Source organism: Trachinotus anak, unplaced genomic scaffold, assembly GCF_046630095.1.
Source record: "Trachinotus anak isolate AG129_WGS33_773 ecotype Australia unplaced genomic scaffold, CSIRO_AGI_Tana_v1 ptg000009l, whole genome shotgun sequence".
NCBI classification, from domain to species: domain Eukaryota; kingdom Metazoa; phylum Chordata; class Actinopteri; order Carangiformes; family Carangidae; genus Trachinotus; species Trachinotus anak.
Genome location: NW_027273860.1, coordinates 20,919,428 through 20,943,538, shown reverse-complemented (window position 1 = coordinate 20,943,538; position 24,111 = coordinate 20,919,428). Strand labels below are relative to the sequence as shown.

Sequence of the window (24,111 nt, the reverse complement as noted above, 5' to 3'; positions counted from 1 at the left end):
TAATGCCTCTCTTTGCTGTCACTGCTCTCTGTTCACAAAGATCTCAGGCGACAGCTTGTTGAATAACAAGTCAGCTCTGGTGATGGTCTGACATGTGTTGCCACATAGTGTCCATTTGGTCCATTAAGCGACAGATTCTTGTTTGTTTTTTATCAACTTTAGAGAGACGTGTGGACTCCAATGACAGAGTGTACTTTGTCAACCATAACACCAAGACGACGCAGTGGGAAGACCCCCGGACCCAAGGGTAAGCTCAAAGAAAGCATAACAAGAAAAAAGGAGACTGTATTATTTCACTGTGATAAAGTTAGAGAGTACCTGAAACACAGATGAAATGCACAAGATACATATTATACATCATAATTCACAGAAGCCTGTATGAGTGCAGTAAACTGACCAACCCATTGTTAATCTAGTGGAAATAAACAGGAAGAGAGAATGTATAATTATAGCTCATAATTTTAATGTGAAAGATCATCTAGAAGTTGATACGGTCCTTTACCACAGTGATATCAGACCTCTGTCTCTGAGGTCTCTCTTAACAGTGATTTCACTGGCCTCATTTGCAGTCACTCAAACTGGTTTGAAAAAACTTGTGACCACTTCTGGGACGTTCTGGTTTGTAGTTGAAATTAGCAGTCTTTTAATTTTTAGGTAGCTATTATTAAGATTATTTGCTAATTAATCGAGTTCTAACAGTTGTTAAGATGTATAACTATTTGGTGAGGAAACATTAATTCAAGTGACATCTGTGTTTCTAACCTGGTGTCTGCAGTAGTGATTGTCTGCACATCCAGATAAGATTTTTCTTTCACAGCCCCTCCTGTTTTTTCATTTGTAAATTTATCATTTTAAATTTGTAAATCTGTCATCAGAAGCACATGAAAATCATTATCACTGTCAGCTTCACTGTGCAACAATTTCACACTAGATACATGACCTTCATTAGTAGCCACTGAATGAATTCTTGAAGCAAATGTTTGTAGTCATTTTCTAGCATATTAAACAGCAGCTTGTGATCTTCAGGGACAGAGCAACCTATTATCATCAAAGCAGTTTTAAGTCATTTGTCCATCTCCTATGAACATCAGGAAACCCATTATCCCACCATCATTCAGCCGTGATCGCACAATTAACCTGTTGTTGCCTTTGTTTTAGGCTGAATAATATATGAGGTCTGAGCGGTGATTGGTTTCAATTTATCAATAAATGTCATCCTGTGGCAAAGTACAAGCTTTTTACAAGTTGGTCCATCATGAAAAGTCTCAAAAAAGGATGTGAGTCTAATTTTTATGCAGAATGTCAAAAAACATCTTAAATTAAGGGCAATACATGACACATTTTCACCAGTTACCCTCAGGGTAATGTTCATATGTAAGATTTTTGGCAGATCACAGCTGGCTGTGTCTGAATTTAACATCAAGTATATGAAGAAGTTCAAGTCCCAGTCGGGGGCTGAAGTCTTAGCGGGGTTGGGTTGAAATCACATGTTGCTTAAGTGTTTCAATTTTTGGTTTTGTCCTTGGACCTAGATTCCATGTTAAACATTTATCAGTCCATGTATGTGATTGTTCTGCGCGTGTGTGTGTGTGTGTGTGTGTGTGTGTGTGTGTGTGTGTGTGTGTGTGTGTGTGTGTGTGTGTGTGTGTGTGTGTGTGTGTGTGTAGGCTACAGAATGAGGATCCTCTGCCTGAAGGTTGGGAGATCCGGTACACAAGGGAAGGGGTTCGCTACTTTGTGGATCACAACACCCGGACCACCACTTTCAGTGACCCACGCACTGGAAAGTCGTCTGTGTAAGAACACATTGTAAAATGATGGACTTGTTCTTGTGTTCTACTGTACATTAGGTTACATGTTGCACAAAGTTTATGGAAATATGAACATATCAGAAAAAAGCTTATTTTCCATTGCAGCTGTCAGCTTTTACTCATTTTAACCTTTAAATTGATCTGTTCCTTTCAGCACCAAAGGCCCTCAGATCGCTTATGAGCGCAGCTTCCGATGGAAACTTGCCCATTTTCGCTACTTGTGCCAGGTAGGTGATTTTTTTCTGTTTCTTGCTCTCAGTCACACATTGTAATCTTATTTTTGCATGCATTAATGTTTTGTCCTGTCTGTCCTCAGTCCAATGCCCTCCCCAGCCATGTGAAGATCACTGTCTCCAGACAGACGTTGTTTGAGGACTCGTTCCAGCAAGTGAGTTGGTCCCTTTACCACTTTCCCATTGCAGTTGTTTACATACATTTCAAGTACAGTGATGCATCACAGCCTAGATGCATGGTTTGTTTTGTTTGCTTCTGCTATATATTCACAACATACTATCATTGTGCCTGTGTCACTTGCTAATGTGGGTTTTTAGCTGATCTTGTGTGTGTTCTGTGTCATGCAGATCATGGCACTCAAGCCGTACGACCTGAGGAGGAGACTCTACGTCATCTTCAGAGGCGAGGAGGGTCTGGACTATGGTGGCTTAGCTCGGTAAAATGGACGATAAATCCCATCTTTTATTCCTTTCCTTTCATTCTCTCTTTCCATTCTAATCCACATCCTCTTCATACCCTGTCTTGTCTTTGCCCTCTTCCCTACCTCTCTCTGTCACACACCTCACTTTTCAGAGAGTGGTTTTTCCTGTTGTCCCATGAAGTGCTGAACCCCATGTACTGTCTGTTTGAGTACGCTGGCAAGAGCAACTACTGTCTGCAGATCAACCCAGCCTCGGCCATCAACCCGGACCACCTTTCCTATTTCTGCTTCATAGGCCGCTTCATTGCAATGGCAAGTTCACATACTGCAAACACAATAAGTGAAACAGGCTGATTTTTACTTACAAATATGTTGAGTGTGCTCGCTGAACACTGATTGATCAAACATGTCGAAACAAAAACAGTTGTTAAGGTTTATGTTGTTACAAACACAAATAATGTGTGTGTTCATATCTTCAGATTGACCTGCACAGTAAAATACTATTTTGCTTTTATTTATTTCTGCAGGCACTTTTCCACGGCAAGTTCATCGACACAGGCTTCTCGCTGCCTTTCTACAAACGCATGCTGAACAAGAAGCTCATCCTCAAAGATCTTGAGTCCATTGATCCAGAGTTCTACAATTCACTCATATGGATCAGGTAATTTGTCTCCACAGCCCTCACTGTTCACATGTGCAATCAGCTGACAGCAGAGGGCCGGCTGGGAGCACATCCTTACTGTCCTGTCGAGCTTTCAGGAAAACCAGGTTAAAATGTCACAGCGAGTGGAGCCTTTGATTAAAGAGCTAATATGTGCATTCTTAATGAGATTATCCAGAGTTTCCCAGTTCTTTTTTGCTCAGATAATCTCTCAAGGATCCTTGACCATTGTTGTTGGGTGTTGTCACACCTAACCTGTTGATGCTCTTTAAAGAAACTCTTCAGTGCGCTTGGTCTGAATTATTAAGGCAGATGTAAATGCAGATAAAAGAAGAGCAGCTTAATGTGCCCAACCTTTGCTCCCCTCGTATTACGTCTGTGTGAACCTGAAACAGAGCAGAAGGCAACAATGCTTTATAATTTTCTTTAGTCTGGACCACACTAGCCAACATGCAGCTGTGAGTTAACCTCGAGACAAGACAAGTCACTTGTGTGTATAGAACCCAAATCTCAAATATGTCTCCAAGGGTTGTACAGGGTTGTCGTTTGACATCTGTTTTGAATAAGGAGAAACTCCACAATAAAAAATCTTTAACAGGAAATAAGGAGGAGCAGCAGAGGAGGGATCCCTCCTCCGTATGGACAGACTTGCCAGTAATAGAACAAAATTGTGGATTAACAGAAGTGTAAAGTGTTTGGAGTAAGGAAACTTCAAACACAGATCTGGAAAGAGGACAGATACACACACACACACACACACACATACATACATGAGGCAGCTCAGGTACACCATCTCCACAGAGGATCAGAGAACTGCTGGGAGGGGATGATTCAGTCAGCTGCAGAGAAGACATTGTGCAAGAACAGAAACAAAGGCTGGCTGCGTCTATGGCACAGACACATTACTCACATTAATAATTCTTTTTGCACCAATGAGCTGTTCACCCTCTATTATTCTGTGACAGCAACATGATCTCACGTCTCCTCAGGGACAACAACATTGAAGAGTGCGGTCTGGAGATGTACTTCTCAGTAGACATGGAGATCTTGGGGAAGATCACCTCTCATGACCTCAAACCTGATGGCGCCAATGTCCTCGTCACTGAGGAGAACAAGGAGGAGTATATCAGGTTCAGTATAACCACTCTTTCCTCATAGCAGCAGTGATTTCTGGCCTCTGGATGCCAGTTTTAGTAAGTAGTTGTTTGGTCTGGCTTCAGTCTCATGGCAGAGTGGAGGTTTTCCCGTGGGGTGGAAGGTCAGACCAAAGCTTTCCTGGATGGTTTCAACGAGGTGGTTCCTCTTCAGTGGCTCCAGTACTTTGATGAAAAGGAGCTAGAGGTGAGCAGTAATACAATAATCAAATACACTCCCCTGGTCCACAGAGTTTTAAACAATTAACCAATATGGTAAATTAAACATTAATAAAATGAGAAAAAGAATACCTTTGTGTGCCCTGTTTTCTGCATCATGTCATCTGTTTGCATGTGTGGGGCAGGTGATGCTGTGCGGCATGCAGGAGGTGGACCTGCAGGACTGGCAGAGGAACACAGTGTATCGTCACTACACCAGGAACAGCAAACAGATCATCTGGTTCTGGCAGGTAGAGTCACACCAGCACATGTTTCTATGGTCCGTACCCTCTTATTTTTTTCAAAGAGATGAGCAGGATATTCCAGTAGCATTTGGGCTTGTCAGGGTACTGTTGTGTCTCATCACGACAGTCAGACGATGTGTGGTCACTGATCGGTGTGTTTGCTGTCTCTTCCTGCCCTGCAGCTGGTGAAAGAAGTAGATAATGAAGTGCGGCTGCGGCTCATGCAGTTTGTCACCGGAACCTGCAGACTTCCTCTGGGCGGCTTCGCTGAGCTCATGGGTCAGTGACAGACGCTCACAGAATAACACAGTTACACCGAGAGTCTCAGATACATAATATACACACTCATACAATGCAGAACTAGAGTCTTAAAGTGGTTACACTTTTCCTTCAGGCTTTGAGCTGCAGCACCTTCAATCTGAAATCAAATCATGGAGACTAAATTAAATCAGCGTTAATGTGAGGAGGTTTACATGAGTATAAAAAGGACTGAGATACAGCCCTTAACCATAGGTTAAGTCACTGGACTTTTGATCCCCTATGGTTGAAGTCAGACAAAATCATGATATTTAATCTTTAGTGGAAAATCCTTTGACGGCAGTGATGCTTTGTATTTTCCCTGGTGTTGCTCTCTCAGGGCTTCACTGCCACCCCCTTCACCTCCTGTTGTGGTGTCTCTGCCTTTAGTCTGGTCTTCAGCAGGTGGAATCTAGTTCAGACTGAGATCAGGTGACTGACTCAGCCAGTCGCAGAGGTTCCACCTCTTGACCTTGAAAAACTCTGTTTGTTTTGCCTGTATATTCAAGATCATCATCTGCTGATTAATTAAATGTTGTGAGGTTCAGGACATGAGGTCTTGATTGTTGCAAAGGAAACATGTCCACCTACAAGTTAGAGAACATTCCTGACTTGTTGTGCAGGCAAATGATTTTTTACTTTCACCAATTATTTTCCTGAATTTAGGTGCTATGTGTTAAAGGTCTATACTCCCACACAGTTCTTTCTATATCGGTGTTACCTACTGTTTTAGTTGAAATTGAATGTGCTGAAGCTCAAAGTCTGAAGAGCAAAAAAACCTAAATACTTTCAGACTTTTTTTTACGGTCTCCTCATCTGCTTTTGCTCTGCAGGAAGTAATGGGCCCCAGAAGTTCTGCATTGAGAAAGTGGGGAAGGACACGTGGCTTCCCCGGAGCCACACGTGGTGAGTGCAGCGCTCTCCCACTGATTCATGGGATACATTCCTCTCTCACAGAAACACAAATTATAATTATAATCCAAATCATATACAAAATAAATAGACTTAATTGTATGACACAGGATAAAATACTAGAAGTAATAAGTCGAAACGTACTGTGATGTTTTCAACTGGATCAGTTTTGCTGATGTGTTCCCATCTGTCACAGGCACAATGAGTTTTCTAGAAAAGTGCAGCTACAGTTTATGTAGGAAACTGTTCATATCTCTAGGATAATATGTAATCTAATGTTTTATTATGTATCTTTATTCTGATGTCTTGGTGTTTGCAGTTTTAACCGCCTGGACTTGCCTCCCTACAAAAGCTTCGAACAGCTGAAAGAGAAGCTGCTCTTTGCCATCGAGGAAACAGAAGGATTTGGCCAAGAATAGAGGGATGGGTTCTATTGTATTTCTCACCCTCCCCCATCGCTGTTTATTCAGTCAAACAAACTAAAAAAATTGCACAAGGTAACCACCAATGTATATAAGCTATTTTCTCATTTTAAACCAAATCTTAATTTGCAGCATCACTTTTGCTGCAGTCCTGTTCCCCAGCCCTTAGATATTATATGATACCCCATCATGAAATATGCAAGCATTTCAGCATTTTGTCTCCTCTGTTTAAAAACAGAAATCATGGATATTTTTTTAATTTTCTCCCCACTGCTGACTGGCTTTTTAAAATAGACTGACCATGTTTTTGAGAGGATTTTATAGTAGAAGCGCAATCTACTTTTAAAGCTCTAGTTCTATAGAGCTTTTAAAAGGCAGTAGTATTGGGGTCTGGTGCCTGAATTTCTTTTTTTCCCGTCGGACCCATAGTAATTGTTGCAGATTTTTGCGTGCTTGCATGGCTGCCTCTGAAGTTGAGAAGACTGTCTTCCACCATCACACACAGACATTTTAGCATGGATCGCTCGGTCTCTAAATGAGCTTTTTTTCGTTTTTTTTAACCATCATCATCATCTAAAAGGCAAAGTGTTGGGGATGAACACATCTGAACCAGACGAACCATCTCATACAGTTTTGCCCACAATGAGATTGTAGACACTGACCCAGAGGAGGAAGCATCATCGGATCGTCCTGTTTGGATAAAGAGTCAGGAAAACAGACTCTGATGTGAAAGTTTCTGGACGAAAGCTTCTATATCAAAAATCAAAAGGAATATGGGGACGAAAAGGAAAATATTCAAAATTGAAGTAGAAGAGTGAATTGTGTGTGTTCATGTGTGTATCTGTGTGTGTGCGTGCGTCCCTGTGTAGTGACAGAGAAGCCTGTGGTTAATAGTTCACATACTTGAGCCGGAGACACTGGACGTGTTCCAGGCCACCAGCCTGCTGCTTCAGTCACAGCTTTCATTCAAACACTGAGCTGTTTGGAAAATTGTCACAACAAAAAAGACAAAAACAGATTTGGTGGCTCAGTTGTTCATGTGCGTTTGGCTGATTCCTTTTTGCCTCTCCGGGTTTTGATCTTGGACTGTGAAGTGACTCCAGTCTGTGAAGCTTCTGTGGTTTTCAGAGCAGCAGACATGGTTGTGCTTTTTTGACAACATGCAAATCCCCTTTACTTCAACACCTCAGCTCCAGGTCTCACACTAGATGAAACCCCCTCAGAGATTTTAACCCTGAATATCAAAGACAACATCTTGTGTTGTAACAGAGTCATAGAGCTCATTGATATGTTCTGATGAATGTACTCCTTTCAGTACATCTATACATGTACTGAAAGGAGCTGTTTTCAGCTCCTCATTTGATACCAACCATTGATCACAACTGAAGACAGTGCTGCATCAAACTCTGCATAATTACAGACATGTCATTATCATGGCAGTAGATGTTGCTGAATGTCCCATAGACAGTTTTAGTTTCATTTGGTAAATGATCATATAGTAGAAAAGCAGCCGATACAAACACGTCAGAGTGAAAACTGTCCTGGGACAGTGAAAATTTGGGGGTTTGAAAGTATTAAGTGGGTCATTAACCTGTATAGTTAGAAAATAACTTCTATCTGCTGTTGGGCTGTGCAGTTCACAGTGTGAACACAATTTAGCTACACAAGATAACAAAATTGAAGCCACTGTGCTGAGCCCTGTCTCCTGAGAGCACACAGCTGAATTTATTCAGCTCATGTTCCTCATCATTGTTTTGTGCTGACATGACAAAGCCTTACTTTGATAGAAATCTGTGTCGGTAAAAAAAAAAAAGACTAATTCACAAACAAATAACAATGAAAAAGCTCTGTTAAAGAGACACTAAGGTGCCACAGACGGGACAGTGTGTGTGTGAACCTCTCACAGTGGAACTCCCTGCAGCCTGTGGTCTGTTTGGAGCAGCAACAAACCTGATGATGCACTGCGTTGCTGTATATTGCCTATTTTTGTTTTTGCGCCCCCTTGTCTTGCTGATTTTCTCTCTTCAAATGCTTCAGGGGATGTGCCCTTTGTTTGTCAAAATGTCATGTCTAACCCCATTGTTACTAAATGACAACTCTGGTGCTTATTCTTTCAGTCAGTGGTTTTAAAAAAACAAACAAAAAACAACAACAAAAAAAGAAGCTTTGGCAGTGGCAGGCCATTCTCCTCGTTCTCTCCAGCTTTGTTTTCTCAGACCTCTGCGGGCCGCAGCGAGATGCTTCACTTTTTTCAGGAGGAGCTCATGATCAGTCACGTTATCAGTCATGTACATAACATGGGTGCAGCTGCCCCTGTGCCCGAGCTGCGAGCAGGACGACTGTATGAAGACGAACACTTACTGTAGCGAAAGGAGCCGACGACTTTAAAGAGAAGTCAAACCTGCATAACTGTGCTTCCTTTTGAACAGAAACCTGTAATCAGAGAAAATCAACTGTATGTGAATATTCATTGTATAAAGATAATGAAAGTAAATAAAGTGCTTAAATATTATAATTAATTACAACGAGCCGCCGCTCCATTGATGGAAATCTGTGATGCCTTTGTTCTTATCAGAAATAGATGGGACGTTTCAGGTTGCCTTCAGCAGAGCCAGTAACTGGACTGAAGCTCACCTGGACAGGTGTATTCCCTCAAAGTAAAGCTGATTCATGATGCTGTTCATCAGTATCAAGTATGTGGAGGAGCGCCTCCGGGGGGGGCCACCTGAAACATCCACACTGTAACATATCGCGTGTAGATACACACTGTAAACACCAACCACACTGTACAGAATGGCCCTTTACTGGAGAGGGTGTGGAGAGAAGATTCATTTTACTTTCACCAATTTTAAAGGAAGAGAGATGGATTTTTGAGATACAAATAAATAAGTGAATACCCCCCCGCCCCCCACATGACCATGCTTGCTTTCTTTTTGTTGTGCGACGAGAAGCCGCCTGCTCAGGATTCACAACTTAACCAGTGGAAATGTTTGTTCTGTGATGAATGATGTGCTCCGGGTTTATCATTTGTTTTAATTGCCTTTGGAAAGAATCATATTTAATAAACGCATCTGATCATCTTTACAGCTGCTTTGACGTCATTTGAGTCCAGTGAGTTTGTGCATGACTGTGACTCCAACAGGAGTCTGATCGCTGCAGTTTGACCTGTGGGCCAAAATCTGCATCATTCCACTGAAGTCACCTGACCACACAAACCCACTGAGCTTACACTGTCAGGGAGAAGTGCAGTCACAGTGGCAGCAGAAACCACTCAGCTGAAGACTCACTTGTGACCAGGACTTTTCACTTGAAAGAAATGCCATCAGTTTACAGGTGGAATGGATTCATTAAACATGAGATCATTTTTATCTGGAAAAAAAAACTGTTTAGTGATGAAACTGGTCACATTTGATTAAAACATGGATAAGTTCTAAAACCGTGTATTTCTATTGTGCAATGTGTTGTTTGAACAGATACAGCGACTGATGATTTACAGCATGTCCTGTTATATTAGTCAGTGGTTTTAAATTATTACATTTTTATAAGCAGGGTGTTTAGACAAAGGCTTATTATCTCAAGGGCTTGAGTGAAAGGTCATGTACAGTTGTGTCAATTACAAAATCACAAAAGAACCATTTTGTTAGCCATTATTAGGTGTAAAAGTCCTGGGAGGCGTGGAGCTCCGCTCAGTGGTAAACGGCTTCATCCGAGCTTCTTCAGGAGGTCAGCAGCTTCTTTGTGGACCTGCAGAGGAGCAAATGCACTGTAAGCCAACTGTGTATGTGCACATCAGCACATACTGCTCATCAAGAGTCCCCACAGGTCCTCCATCTCCCTCACGTAAACGGTAAAATCACCTCCTTGTCTTCCGGAGTGTGAGCAGGGTACTCTTTAGCTTTGGTCAACCAGAGCAGTGCTTTCTGCTTGTCTTTCATGCCCATGTAGGTCTTCCCGAGCATCAGCAGGTTTTTACTGTAGAAGTCCGGGTCGACTGAGGGAAGTCAAACATGCAGACGTCTATGAGCAGTGGATGCATTTTAATCGTATAGCTGCAGCCAACGTTTTAGTGTGCAGCGTTTTTACCTTCTTCAGCTTTCAGGAAGAATCCCAGGGCCTGAAAGAGAAGGACAAACATGACTTCCTCCACCTCATCCATCAGCCATCTGTTCAGCCTGAGGCCAATTCAACCTCAGTCGCTGCAGTAAGAAGTAAAACAGAAGGAAGACGGGAGTCCTCACCTCCTCGTATGTGGACACAGGGGGTGATTCAAAGATTACAGCTGCCACCTTGCGCTGGTACCACGGCAGCTCAGCAAAAGCAAAGCACCTAGGAGACATGAGGGTTCCCTGAATGTCTTCACTCAGGGAATTAAAGCTGCCCTGAGAGCTTGTTGCTGTGTGTCCCTGAGCCATAGCAAACATGCTGAATGCATTTTCTTCCTCAAAACATTTTCAAAGCTTTTTTTTTTTAAAGTACTTAAAGGGCAGAGCTGTTTTCACCCATGGCTGCTCGTTGGCAGCCGCCTTCTTTGTGGGCTTTTCTGACCTTGCAGCACATGTTGGCGTGTTGCCACTCACAGAATGATGGCTCCACAGGAAACCTTTAAGTGACTTGCAGCTTTAATAACACTGGGCCCAATGGTGAGATCTGGGGTAAAAGATCTGGTATTGTAACTGTTTGAATTAGCATTGTAGCCATGCCAGTGGTTAGGGTTAGTTACACCTGACAGCTCAAAATGTTGCTGTGAAAAAAGGTCTGTCAGATGAATTAGAGTGAAATTTGATTCAGACCTTCATGTAGACACTGCTGCGCTTAACACAGCTTGTCTGGCATTTCTGGCCCACTTGACAAAGACATGCATCAGGCCAGAAGCACAGCATCTTCCACCAGCAGCGACCTGCACACCCAGTCTGCAGGTCACAGTGGATGATGGACATGCAAAGTGGTACATTACAACTAAGAATACACAACACTTCCTGTGTAGCACTACAATTTGTAGTAATGAACAACTGTCCAGGTCACAAAGGACAGAGTAGAGTCAGCTCACGCCCTGGAAACCTCTTCTTTCTGCAGCAACACTGCTGAGAGACGTTTTTGGCGGTTTTGCTTTAAAAGAGCAACAGTATTATTTACCTTTTGAAAGAACATGTATGGTAAAGATTTGTTTTCCATCTGGTTTACATCCAATTCTGTTTAAATTCTTTGGGCCTCTAAATAGTGACAACTGCATTATTTCTGCCAACACCCCCCCTTCACCAACAAACATACTCCACTGCCAGCATCAGGTGCTTGAACCTGAAGAAACACCGAGCTGAACAGACATGTTTAAATCCATGTCTGACTTCAGCTGCACAAAAGGTCTCACCAGTAACCCAGGATGTGTAAGGAAGTGGCATCTTTGGGATTGAGCTGGATGGCTCTCTAGGAAAAAGAAACATGTTTCTCTTCAGAACATCGTTCAGTGCGACAGTGATGAGAACACGGTGACACAAATGCCCTCTCACCTCTAGGTGCTCCCTGATGGTGTATGAATTTCCAATTTTCACCTTGACTCCCTCGTAATCCCCGATGTCACTGAGACACACAGCGTACCACTGTGTCGGGAGAGGAACAAAGCCAAAGGTTGTACAGCCGCTGTGTGTTATAAACATCCTGCAAGTGCATTCACTTCATTTGTTGCTAAAGAAAATAAGGAACAAAACAACAACACTCAAGCCACTGTCTTACCTTGTGTGCTGCGAAACACTTCTCATCTTTCTCCAGTGCCTTCTTGGCGTATTCAAAAGCCTCAAACATCAGCTGCTTCTTCCGCTCGGCCTCCATGTTTGGCAGGAGGGCCAGGTCCCGGGACGCCCGGGCCAGCCTCCACAGGAACTCTGCATCGTCACTGGATGGACACCAGTGTAAACAGATATACATGATCAAGCAGTTCCCTCCACCTCTGATGTCTTAGATGTAGTGTGTATTAAATGTTTTACTTTGGTGCCCTCTGGTGGCAGATGCTCTATCATTGTATATATAAAAAACAAAAGAAGGAAGAACAGAAATATCAAGTGAATAATGTAATGCTCCAAAATATTGCAGTTCGTGCCGGGGAGCAGAGGCAGGAAACGTTGTGGCTGCAGTGTGAGTCAGCATCTCCTCACCTGTCCTTGTGCTGCAGCAGCAGCTGGTAGAGTTTCTCCGTCTCTGCACAGCTGTACAGGTAGTCGGCCTGCTCCAACACCTCCTCTGCACAGGCACGAAGCACAGCAGCAGATTCAGTCAGAAAACCGTTTTAAGCAGCTGCCAACATGAATTTCACGACTTCAAAAACTTTCCACACACTCAGCACAGCAGCAGTCAGTGTGGGCTCAGCTGTACATCACATCTGCCGAAACCCCTGAACTGTTTCCTCAGACCGAACCTGTGAGGTCAGTTTACGATACAAGGTTTTCTATCTGTTGCTTACTTCACACAAAAAATGGAAGTGACCAAATAAAACAAGACTTTACAACAAATGAGCAACAAATACAAACAAAAACGATTAAGGCCCTAAAACTAGAGTCCCTCCTCAAGACCAGGGCCACAACATGGACCTGTCACAAATGATCTCCTGCTTCAACTGTGCTGACAAATTTGGTGAGAGTGCAAACCACTGAGGCTCCGTTCTTCCTGCAGGGGCCCGGGTTTGAATCCAGCCTGAGCCCTTCACTGCATGTCCTCCCCTCTCTCTCTCCCCAACTTTCCTGTCCCTCTTTCACTGTCCCGATCACACCAGAGGCTAAAAACTGCCCAAAGTAATAACTTAAAAAAAAAAAAAGGCAGAACTAGAGTAGAATTGAGTAAACCTGGAGCTTTTGGGGCCCCTGGAGGTCTGGAGCCCCTGGGCAGGTGCATGTTTCCCAGCCTTGCATTCTGCGTGTTTACACACTGTTGTAAGAACTTTTCTAAGTTTAAAACCTAAGAGAACGTAAAATTAAAGTAAATCAAACCGAGTCGCCACATCTGCATCTGAACTTCCGACAGGGACGAACGTCACTGAGGATGCTGTCCTTCCCCGACCCCCTCTAGGAGAGACGCGCACCCAGTGAGCGAGAGGGGCAGGTGAGGCTGAACCCACGACAGTTTGAAAGATGCAACGTCTCCCTGTTCTCTCCCAGTCACAGACGGGTTTACAGTCTATCCCCGGATAGAGTCACTTCATATTCCACCTGACTCTCCACCCTCAGCTCCACACTGTGGAGCTGGATGTCTGGATGCATTTGCAGAGGATTGTCGGGATTGGTCAGACTGCAGAAACACTCTTTCTCAGGTGGACTGAAGAGAGGACAGAAGGTCTGTTGTGGAGGAGAATTGGAGCTGTTGTATTTCTATACGTGTAGCTATTCTAGACATGTCCTGTATGTATCGTGAACATACGGAAAAGTGCTGGATTGCATCACTTGAAATACTTTGGTTTCATTTTGTACACTTGAAATTCCTCAGTGAATAACAGGCAAAATAAATTAAATTAAAAAAAAAAAAAAAAACTCTTGACGCAACCTGCAGCACCTGTGATGATGCTGTCAGTGATGAGGTGAAGCCTTACGAACCACCAGAGCTTTCAACACAGTTGTATTGAAAAATGGTTCATTACCGGAAGCTTTTCATATCAGAGCTCACTGAGAACATCTGCTGGTCAGAGTGAGGAAAAGCACTGCGTCGCAAAGCGTTTCACAGCAACTTACCCAGCACATACATCTCCTTGAAGCGAAAAAAATGAATGAATACATTCAACTGATGAATAAACCTGTTCCACTGCAAACTCAGATAAAAATGACATTTTGACATTTGAACAGTTTTCCTTTTGTAAACATGTAAAAGTGTGAGTTTGCATTTTCAATTACATTTTATTTGTATAGCGCCAAATCATAATATACATTATCTCAAGGCACTTTACAGGGTAAGGTCAAGACCTTACTTTGTTACAGAGGAAAACCCAACAGTTCCCACAAAGAGCAGCACTTGGCGACAGCCACCTGAATACTACACTTTGCCAAAATATGCACACATGCTTGGTTGCAGTGAGTGTGTGCACGCTAACGATGTACTGTGGGTCAGACAGACAAAGCTTATGGAGACTGTGTAGAACAACGTAAGAAGTGTTCTACAGAATTACTTGGTGGGGAGAGGGACGGATTGGTCATGTGATTTTGATAGAATGAGTCAAGCCTCCATACAAAGTTTCTGTCACAGGTAACATCACTAGATACTGTTCCAGTAATGGCATCTGGTTTGTGCTAAATGAATGAAGGACAGTAAGAGACAGTGTTGATCCAGTGTGACTTGGGTCAGTGTGTTGTGAGTGACAGATGTTGCCAGTGTTCTGGTCTTGAGCTGTGGATCCAGTGTTTCTGATGTGAAACTATCTGTACACAGAACTGAACCCCAAACCCCTGAATAAAAAACAACAACAACAACAACAACAACAAATGTATCATCTCACATGCAGCACAGTTTGCCAACTACCTTTTCCAATAGCGTGGAGCACAGCTGAACTCTGCACCCGTCGATAAGCTTCATGGCCCAGGCAGGAGAGCGCCGGGAGCCCCAGCAGGAAAGCAGCTCCTCCACTCTGTGCACAGGGACAGGAGGCGACAGGTGCTGAGGTACACTGGTTCCTGGCTGCTGGCTGCTATCGATCATGATCAGAGGTGACCCCAGGAAACCTGACGGAGGGGCAGTATGGAGGCCCGGGGTCACTGCACTGTCTAAACCTCAACTCTAACGCAGACTAATCACAGACGGCCCTGGCCCCTCACCTACATTAGCTCAGAGGAAAAGCCTTCAACTTATTTCGTACAACAGGTAAACGGTCGCATGCAGGAAAACTATACCGGCCGATATTTACGGTCAGAGCAGCGGCGGTCCTCCGAGAAGAAGTGCTCCAGTACAGCCGGGTCGTCCCCCTGAGTCCGGCGGCTCTGCCACCGGACGACGGAGGCAACGTCCTGCTCACGAGCCGCGTCACAGATCTCCAGGCCATCGAGTCCGAGTCCGCGCGGCCAACCGTCAGGGACAGCCGCGGCGTCTCAGACTTATAGTGAAGGCAAACAGGGAGCATTCAAGAGCACACAGACAAAACGTTGCAACAAGATAGAATAGACATACTTTATATTTTATTGCCTTAAAATCACGACTCATGTAGTTACATTTAACACATTTTTTTTCATCTTGATTACTTTGATCCTTTTTATTTTTCTATATTGAAGCTTCCGAGATCCTCTAAAACAACCTCACATATATATCACATGCACATTGTGTGTGTGTGTGTGTGTGTGTGTGTGTGTGACAAATAAACCTTTTATATACATTTGCTTTTAACTAGTATGTTAAGTAGGTTCACAAAGGCTACATCATACAAACAACCAAACAGGAGCAGTTTAAACTACAGATAACACTGGACGTTTTTTTAGCTGCTAAAAATGTTTCTTTCTTGAATGCACCCCAGGGAAGTCTGTTCTCTGCAAATACAGTCGACGACAAACGACCAACTCTCGTGAGAGTTCCGCCGTAACGACACTCAGCTTGTTGCATTGAAGTGTTATAAGACTAGTAGGATGTCACAAAAGTGTTTTGTTTTCATTTGAGAAGTAACACGGCGGACACACGTAAACAGACGGCGTCATATTCTCAGGAGCCTGAGGGGAAACACGCAGCCGGCTCGGAGACGGAGGGGCCGGGAGGAGGCGGCAGCTGGGCGGTGCAGAGCGGCGGCTCCGCCCCGGGTCCCCAGCTGTTCTTGTCAGATAAACGTTACATTTAAGCGACCGCAGGCGACAAAGCAGGTAAATAAGTCTAATAATCTTTTAGATAATTTGTAGATAACAAGTGTCTGAGGAGCCTGTCTTGCTTGGTGGTGTTAGTTTGGTGCACCAGGCGCCACACCCAACAAACTACCCGCATGTTTAATCAACGTGAAATGTGCCTTGGTCCAGGCTCTGTGTTTAATTTTATAATTAGCATCATCACACTGTTGATACAGGCGTCTCTTGTGCTTCAGCCCTAACTGATACAGACTCAGGGCTGTTAAAGGTGCGTTATGTGTAAAAAGACGTGTGTTTCTTTGGTTATTTTTCTGAAATGTTGTGCAGCGTGAATGTAAAACAGCAGAAACATTTCGCACAAGTGCCGCCGGCAATATATGTGACTCAGCTGTGGTGCATCCGTGATCATCTTAGTGCACCAAGCTGCCATGGCCTCAGGTGGGGCTGCAGTCCCAGAAGTCACCCGCTGGGCCACCAAGGTGGAGCTGACCATCTCCTGTGAGAACCTCATGGACATGGACATCTTCTCCAAGTCTGACCCTCTTTGCGTCTTGTACATCAACACTTCAGGCTCCCAGTGGTATGAGGTCTGTATGAGGTCATGGTACAAGATTGTCAGGTGGACCAGTTAAAAAGACGTTCTGCTGTAACTGGTTTCTAATTTAGCCTAAACCATCTGACATGCTCTTATGTTAGATCTCTGTTTTTTCTTTGCGATTCAGTTTGGGCGCACAGAGATGATCCTGAACTGCCTGAATCCAAAGTTTGCTAAGAAGTTTGTCATTGACTACTACTTTGAGATGGTGCAGAGGCTGAAGTTTTGCGTGTTTGATATTGACAATAACACTTATGACCTGAGTGATGATGATTTTCTGGGGGAGCTTGAATGTACCCTGGGCCAGGTGAGCTTCACCTTACACACTGTTTTACTAGAAAACTCCACCTTGTCATTGTTCCATAACACTGCTGACGATGTTTTGCGTCCAGATTGTTTCCAACAGGCAGATGACTCGATCTTTGCTGCTGAAAGACAAGAGGCCCGCAGGTCGTGGGACCATCACAGTGAGTGGACTCTCCCCTCTGTGACTGAGGCACTCTCTTTGGATTTCAGTGTGCTCAGGCAGTTGTGACACGTGTGTGTCAGGTAGACAGCACCTCTAATAACAGACCAAGTTTCTCACGACTGGTGGGAAATTCAATCTGTGTCTCTGTGTCCACACACACAGATGCATTTTTTTTGTCTTTAACACCTTTGAAATTGTCCTTAGCACACATGCATGGTGTCCCCTTTTTTAAGCACAAACTCAGCTTTAAGTCAGACTTCCTGTTTTGTCCATTTAGAGACCCCTTCACTTTTTGCAAACTCGTGTTGTGGATCAAATTGTAGTTGGATACATTTTTACCCACCATTTTTACTACACTCAATAACTCACGATGACAAAGTGAAAATACATTTTTTCAAATTTATGAAAAATCAAAAACTGAAATCTCACAGCTGCAAAACTGTTCTGTGGTCAGGTGCCTCCTTTAATTGTCCCTGAGATGTGTCTAGAACATGACTTGAGGTTAACTGGACTGATAGGACATCTTTTAGATTGGCATAAGGGTCCCACAAGTCACACTGCATGTCAGGACAAAAACCACAAATTCCAGTGAACTCTCTGTAGACCAGGGCAAGAGGGGCCCTGGTCAGGGAAGTGACCAAGAACCCAACAGTCACTCCAACAGAGTCCCCCCAATCTGAGACCAGGGTCTCTGACTGTCCTTGAGTGTTCCAGCCAAGGCCCAGACTGAAACCCCGTAGACCATCTGTGGAGAGACCTGAAGATTCACAGACTCTTCCCACCCAATCTGACGGAGCCTTAGAGGATCTGACTGTGCAAAGAGATTTCCCAAGAAGACTGGAGGCTGTAACTGTTGCCAAGGGGGGTCTTCTACAAAGTCCTGAATTGAGGGTTTGAGTAATTTTGTGAAAGAGAGATTTCATTTTTTTTTTTTTTTTACAAAAAAGAGTCTGAATACTTTCTGAAGCCACTGAACACAGAATCACAGAAAATATAAATCATTCAGCTCTGAAAATGAGGAATATTTATTTGAATTATCCACAGACAGAAATGAGATAGTGAAAACCTCACACTAGCACCTTCAGCTGGTTTTCTCAGCTCATCTCTACATGAAATACAAATAAAGTTATATTATTATATCACTGATGAATAGACTGACTCCAGAGGGCTAAAGGAAGAATTAGACATACTCAAACACAGCCAGACTGTTATTGCTTCTCTTAGTCTTATATAAGTTGACATGAACAGGCTTTGTGCTGTTTAATGAGATGTTTTTGTTTAAATGTTTAATGAAAAAAAAACAACACAATTAAAGTTTTCTCTCACTGCCATATGGTCGTAACACAAGACTGACCAAACCTCAAAGAGTTTTGATTGATTCCTGTTTTTTTCTAATAGATTTGTGCTGAAGAGATAACAGACACCAGAGTGGCAGAGTTTGAGGTATCAGGACGCAGGCTGGACAAAAAGGTACTGAAGGTCATTTCAGATCTGACTTTGTGCTTTTATATTATTTCGCGCTGCCTTTTTATGAACCATAGACCCTCAAGTGCTGTGAATAATTAACGAGATATGGTTGTTCAGTATTTGTGGTGGTCCGACCCGTTCCTGGAATTCTACAAGCAGACGGAAACTGGATGGCAGCTGGCTCACAGGACAGAGGTACAGATATCTACAAGGAACGCACTCACCTGCTTACACCGAATTATTACAGACCCGCGGTTCATTGTAACCTCTTTATACAGGTTATATACAACAACCTAAACCCAACGTGGAGACCCTTCCGCATCTCACTGCGATCTCTCTGTGGAGGAGATGTGGAGAAGCCTATAAAGGTAAATGTTTTTTCTTTTTTTTTGACCATTTTAGTTAGTTTGCCCTGTAAAATGCAGCCTATCCCCTGAATAACTCTTTGAGTTGTTTAAAACTGTGTGTTTTGATCAGCTTCTGTTGGCTTGATTGACCATATGACCCTAACGTACTAATAATTCATCTTATATTTTCATTTTTTTTCTTGCTTCCAAACCCTAAACAGAGGAGTGCTTGTGACCCAGCTGGATAAGTGATGTGTGTGTGCATGCACAATATTGTCGTCACCACATGAAGGTGTGCGTTTTTGCTATGTTCTTTTTAGGTAGTTTTGTTACTGCATTTAAAATTGATAGCGAAGAGTTACTGGTTATTGGTGCATGTGAGTTTTGACCTTTGTAACTTATTGTAGGGTTTGAGTGGTTCACACTAATGATGTGATGAAGCCTCATGTAGTGAATGCTCTATGTATATTTTGTTTATATGACATCCATGCACAGAGAAGCTTGTCGTTGTAGTACAAGAGGATTTTCATCAGTAGTCTAAAAACAACACGCTGCTATTAACATGTCAAAACGGACCTTTCTTATCGTGTACTTATTTCTCTGCTTTTTAATTGAAATGGAAACATATGTTGAGATGAATATCAGCAGCAGTGTTAGTGATGGCTGTAGAGAAGCTGTGTCACCTGTCACAGGAGGTCTTTCTGTTTGTCCTCAGGTTGACTGTTATGACCATCACATCAGTGGCTCCCATGACCTCATTGGGAGCTTTAAAACCACTCTAGCAGAGATGCAAACGGGAACACACATTTCCCCGGTGAGCTTTTTATGCGTGCGTGTGTGTTTTGTGTTTGATTCCAACTCTACCAATAAAACAGCTGTTATTTATTGATACTTTCACTGACATAAACATAACTGGTGTTCCTGCTTCCAGGCTGAATTTGAGTGCATTAACCCAAAAAAGCTGAAGAAAAAAAACTATAAAAACTCTGGTGTCCTTTGCGTCAAGCGCTGCCAGGTAATGAGTTAAAACTTGTGAATTTTAAGACATCTTCCTCTTCCTCTTTCTCCACCTTCATCTCTTTATATATTTTCAGTCTGTGAGCTACATCTTTTCATTTATTTTTTGAGCACACATTTTAAAGACTTCCCGAAATAACTCTTCCTACACATGTAACTGCTCTCGCTGGTGTTTATTGCATCACGACACACAGTTACCGTAATGTTTACTCCTCCAGGTGGTGAAGGAGTATACCTTCCTGGATTATATTATGGGGGGTTGCCAGATCAACTTCACTGTGAGTTTGGAAATGTCAGACACAAGATGTTAATACTTTAATACTTTTATTTCCTGCACATTCACATCTCATTTGCATTTGATTGCTGAGAAGCTTCCTCTATCTTGACCCTTATCCTCTTTTGGACCTGGTCTAGATTGCCATCGACTTCACAGGCTCTAACGGGGACCCTAGCTCCCCCCATTCCCTCCACTACATCAACCCTGAAGGCTACAATGAATACCTGACAGCCATCTGGGCAGTGGGTAAAGTCATCCAGGACTATGACAGGTGAACCCAAACTCTGCTTCATCCTACATTAACCGATGGAAGTCTCTGTGATAAATGATTTAGGAGGAGGGACTGAGAAAATTATGTTGTAGCAGGAAACTAAGGACTGCTGGCAGCACAGCCTCAACAAAAGAACCAAGCCAATTAACAAACGATTTATTAAGAAAACACAATCTAGGAGGAGAACTTGAACTAACGATGGCATGTGCAATCTGTAAGGTCAGCAGTGTAAGTGGGTACATGAGTGACGAAGTGTGTGAGTGCAGTGTTGTATGGTGTAGCAACACAAACCGAACAGCAGCCAAAACCCAGTGGGTGCCTCGGGGGGGAGAGAGAATCAGAACTGGTCCAACAGGGTTTTGAGAGGAGCCCTGGCACACAGGCCCCAGGTGCTGACAACCAGCAACAGATCAGGCACACAAAGCAAGCAGCAGGTCCAGGGAGGAGAGGGGCGCCGCACAGGGACGTCATGCAACACACTGCCACAGCAATTATTATTTTAATGATTGTTGGGTTATTGAAAAATAATCTTTTTTAATTTGCTCACTTGAAAATCCGTGTATAAAGCCAGTCAGATACAATGATCACCCCTACAGGATTTAGATCTAAAGCTTTACCTTTATTTTTCCTGCTTTTCTGTTTAGTAACAAGATGTTTCCTGTCTTTGGTTTTGGAGCCCAGGTCCCCCCCTCCTGGCAGGTATGGAAAATCTCTAGAAATCCCTCAAAATCCTTTTGTTCGACAGACTTGACATCAGACATTAATGACTTATGAGGTTGCTCCTACAGACAAGCACACTGTGCTCTCACAGTTGACCAGTCTGAGGTGTTTTGGTAGAAGATATTTGATTTCATTGTGATGGTTTAAACTATTCTGGTACAGGATATATGTTTTGTCACTACCCTGGCTGGAGGTGTTGTGTACTTTTAAAACTGCTTAAGTATTTATGTCCTTGTGATTTGAGCCATGAAATAATTTTATCCAGTTGGTCAGACTTCAGGCTTCTGACGAGATCAACAGTCGGGAACACAGGAGGAGCGTGACAGTGTTTTTCTGACTTATTGTAAAATCGTCATGGACTGTATTCTAAAACTTTTATCTATTTCACAATCATGCTCACAGGTTTCCCACGAGTTTCCTATCAATTTCAATCCAGCAAATCCATTCTGTGCAGGTAGGTTTAAGTTTGTCACAACACTGTTGTTGCCTCTTAAAAGTTGTTCAGTAATGCTGCATTTTGTTGCCGTGTGTGTGTGTGTGTGTGTGTGTGTGTGTGTGTGTGTGTGTGTGTGTGTGTGTGTGTGTGTGTGTGTTGCAGGCATAGAGGGTGTGGTGCATGCATACCAGCAGTGTCTACCCAGGCTGAAGCTCTGGGGTCCCACCAACTTTTCTCCGATCATCAACCACGTAGCCTGCTTCGCCAGACAAGCTCTCCAGCAGAATACAGCCTCAGTGAGTAGCCAAGGAGCAAGTGTTGAAATACTCAGTGGGAAATCTAAGGACACTCCTGAATCAAATAGTTATAAGGCTAAGGTTAAGGTTTTAACAGCAAGAGTTTCCTATGGGATGACTGAGGAGTTTAGAACTGAGGTATTATTGGTAATACCTGTTGTTTTCCTAATCCACATGATAACAAACTGATGTTTTACTTCTTTTTTTGTCACCTCTGCTGCATGTTTTTCAAGAGCTTTGCATATTCATTGTTTTATAGCTCATTTAAATAAAGGTAAACTTGCTGCTTACTTGCTTGCTTACTTAAATCTCCCATGATAAACAGTTTGTCAGAGAGAACATCACTGATTTAAAAAAATGTTGTTGTTCCGGTATGTAATTATGTAGAAGCTGTGAGTGAGAGTGGAATTAAAACAATAGTGTATGATCCAAATTAAGCAAATTACGAACAAGATAATATTATTGAAATAATCAGGGAATGACTGGGTATTTATATTCTCTACATCTGATGTGTTTTCTCTGTTTCCATCCACAGCAATACTTTGTGCTGCTCATCATCACAGATGGAGTGATCACAGACATGGACCAGACTCGTGCTGCGATCGTGGAGGCCTCTCGTCTGCCCATGTCTATCATCATAGTGGGTGTGGGCGGGGCAGACTTCAGCGCAATGGAGTTTCTTGACAGTGATGACAAATTGCTGCGTTCGCCCAATGGTGACGTTGCTGCGAGAGACATCGTCCAGTTTGTGCCCTTCAGAACTTTCCAAGTAAGCAGCAGCCATCCCTTAGTATATGTACATACTGAATTTAATGATCTGTAAATTGAAATAATACATTTCACAATACACTTTTATGTGACACCAGCTCCTGCTACCCCTCATTTTTAATTGCTCCTCTTGATGAGAACCCCAAAGACACCACCCTGCACATCCGCCCTCTCTCTAGCCTTCCTTTCAGTTCATTGATCAGCATGGACTGTGCACTCAGAGCTAACGGTATCCTACAATTCATCACATTACACTGCTGAATACTAATCCAGTCGTTGGCAGCGGTGCACTGATTGGCTGATTTTAGGATCAACCGCAATCAACAGATATGAAGAAACTGCAGTTTATGACATGTTGGATTCAGCATGAATATTATCCATGTCCAAACACTGCAGAGTTACAGCAGAGCCTCCATAGATGATTATCAACAATCTAATTAACAATCTGTTCTTCTGATCCAGGCTTAAAAAATTCATCAGACAGAAACCATCAATATCATATAATCTAATGTCTCTTTAATTTACAGTGCAGTACTCATGCTTTCAGCTCCTGAGTGTTACTGTTATCTGGGTGAAGCTGTAGCACCGCATGGTTGAAATATTTGTTCCAACAAATCATCTGAGCTTGACTGAGCCATGTACAGTGTTTGTATTTGCGGGAGTGACAAGATGTCCTCATTAACCCAATGAACTCTGATAAACTACACATGTAGGCACAAATACTGCAAGTGTGGGTGTTGGGACGGACCCTGAGACTAGCACTTTTTCTTGTGACATTGTCATTGCAGGGAAACAGTGTGGCCCTTGCCCAGAGCGTCCTGGCAGAGCTGCCTGATCAAGTGGCCTCCTTCTTCAATTCTTACAAGCTGAAACCCCCTAATATATTCCATGTTTCTGAGCCGTCCTAGAAAGGTGGAATGAAAAACCCAAATACCTCATATTTACTACTTGCCTGTGTCTCTTGCATCCTGTTTCTGTGTTTACTGTATGAAATGGTTTCAAATCGATGCCAAAAAGTTCTTTACAGCTTATACTGTAAACATTGGGTGAGAAAATAATAATAGAAAAGACATCATAATTAATCCCAAATCCATGTCTGGATTTAATATTGTTTAAAATTTGGTTTGATGTGATTTAAGTTCATAAAAGAAGAACGCCTGTAAAATAATGCCTTGTACTGCTAATCACCGATCAATCACAATAAAAGCAATCACACTGAACTCTGTGCACTAAAAACGCATAACTTGACATGTTGGTGTGGCTTTGTTGATTAAATGTCATTATTTCTTGTACATTTCTATGTTT

At 42.9% G+C, this 24,111-nt stretch overlaps 3 protein-coding genes across 6 annotated transcripts in view; 2 read left to right on the top strand and 1 right to left on the bottom strand.

Annotated features, from left to right (window-relative positions):
- The window catches only part of LOC139625593 (NEDD4-like E3 ubiquitin-protein ligase WWP1), a 32,787-nt gene extending 23,348 nt beyond the window's left edge, over positions 1-9,439 (top strand). The window contains exons 13-25 of the mRNA XM_071485714.1: positions 163-247; positions 1,668-1,796; positions 1,966-2,038; positions 2,128-2,199; positions 2,393-2,481; positions 2,619-2,778; positions 2,994-3,127; positions 4,117-4,257; positions 4,348-4,468; positions 4,626-4,730; positions 4,907-5,003; positions 5,855-5,927; positions 6,253-9,439. Coding sequence (XP_071341815.1) covers positions 163-247; positions 1,668-1,796; positions 1,966-2,038; positions 2,128-2,199; positions 2,393-2,481; positions 2,619-2,778; positions 2,994-3,127; positions 4,117-4,257; positions 4,348-4,468; positions 4,626-4,730; positions 4,907-5,003; positions 5,855-5,927; positions 6,253-6,352 — 1,379 coding nt within the window. The 3' untranslated portion in view covers positions 6,353-9,439. The remainder of the gene's footprint in view (positions 1-162; positions 248-1,667; positions 1,797-1,965; positions 2,039-2,127; positions 2,200-2,392; positions 2,482-2,618; positions 2,779-2,993; positions 3,128-4,116; positions 4,258-4,347; positions 4,469-4,625; positions 4,731-4,906; positions 5,004-5,854; positions 5,928-6,252) is intronic.
- Positions 9,371-15,417, bottom strand: rmdn1 (regulator of microtubule dynamics 1). 2 transcript variants are annotated; one of them, XR_011691941.1, is made up of 11 exons: positions 15,228-15,417; positions 14,846-14,951; positions 12,502-12,586; positions 12,083-12,242; positions 11,860-11,949; positions 11,721-11,776; positions 10,594-10,681; positions 10,439-10,469; positions 10,213-10,346; positions 9,891-10,099; positions 9,371-9,837 (listed from the first exon to the last, which is right to left on the bottom strand). XR_011691941.1 is itself a non-coding variant. In XM_071485750.1 (10 exons), the coding sequence occupies exons 1-10, from the start codon at positions 15,360-15,362 to the stop codon at positions 10,058-10,060; spliced, it is 927 nt and encodes a 308-aa protein (XP_071341851.1). In that variant the 5' UTR covers positions 15,363-15,417; the 3' UTR covers positions 9,371-10,057. The 2 variants fall into 2 exon arrangements, 1 of the variants encoding a protein (XP_071341851.1); XM_071485750.1 differs by having other exon boundaries at positions 9,371-10,099.
- A 42-nt stretch (positions 15,418-15,459) lies between these two features.
- Positions 15,460-24,098, top strand: LOC139625598 (copine-3-like). 3 transcript variants are annotated; one of them, XM_071485726.1, is made up of 16 exons: positions 15,460-16,164; positions 16,558-16,730; positions 16,866-17,045; positions 17,131-17,205; positions 18,606-18,677; positions 18,792-18,869; positions 18,953-19,042; positions 19,737-19,835; positions 19,953-20,036; positions 20,257-20,316; positions 20,453-20,586; positions 21,231-21,285; positions 21,709-21,760; positions 21,905-22,038; positions 22,574-22,807; positions 23,595-24,098. In XM_071485726.1, exons 2-16 carry the CDS (start codon positions 16,572-16,574, stop codon positions 23,712-23,714), a joined length of 1,626 nt encoding a protein of 541 aa, XP_071341827.1. In that variant the 5' UTR covers positions 15,460-16,164; positions 16,558-16,571; the 3' UTR covers positions 23,715-24,098. The 3 variants fall into 3 exon arrangements, with proteins under 3 accessions (XP_071341827.1, XP_071341829.1, XP_071341828.1); XM_071485727.1 differs by lacking the exon at positions 15,460-16,164 and adding an exon at positions 16,198-16,411; XM_071485728.1 differs by lacking the exon at positions 19,953-20,036.
- The last annotated feature ends 13 nt before the right edge of the window (positions 24,099-24,111 follow it).

What these genes read in the sequence shown, in the direction of transcription:
- rmdn1 (XM_071485750.1), bottom strand. Translation starts at nt 15,362, where the DNA reads ATGGCCTGGAGATCTGTGACGCGGCTCGTGAGCAGGACGTTGCCTCCG. An exon ending in GGACCGCCGCTGCTCTGACC is followed by an intron (nt 14,952 to 15,227) that starts GTAAATATCGGC and finishes CCCTGTGCACAG; the next exon opens with AGTGGAGGAGCTGCTTTCCT. An exon ending in GCTCCACGCTATTGGAAAAG is followed by an intron (nt 12,587 to 14,845) that starts GTAGTTGGCAAA and finishes GTGCCTGTGCAG; the next exon opens with AGGAGGTGTTGGAGCAGGCC.
- LOC139625598 (XM_071485726.1), top strand. Translation starts at nt 16,572, where the DNA reads ATGGCCTCAGGTGGGGCTGCAGTCCCAGAAGTCACCCGCTGGGCCACC. An exon ending in AGCTGGCTCACAGGACAGAG is followed by an intron (nt 18,870 to 18,952) that starts GTACAGATATCT and finishes CTCTTTATACAG; the next exon opens with GTTATATACAACAACCTAAA. An exon ending in AGCAAATCCATTCTGTGCAG is followed by an intron (nt 21,761 to 21,904) that starts GTAGGTTTAAGT and finishes TGTGTGTTGCAG; the next exon opens with GCATAGAGGGTGTGGTGCAT.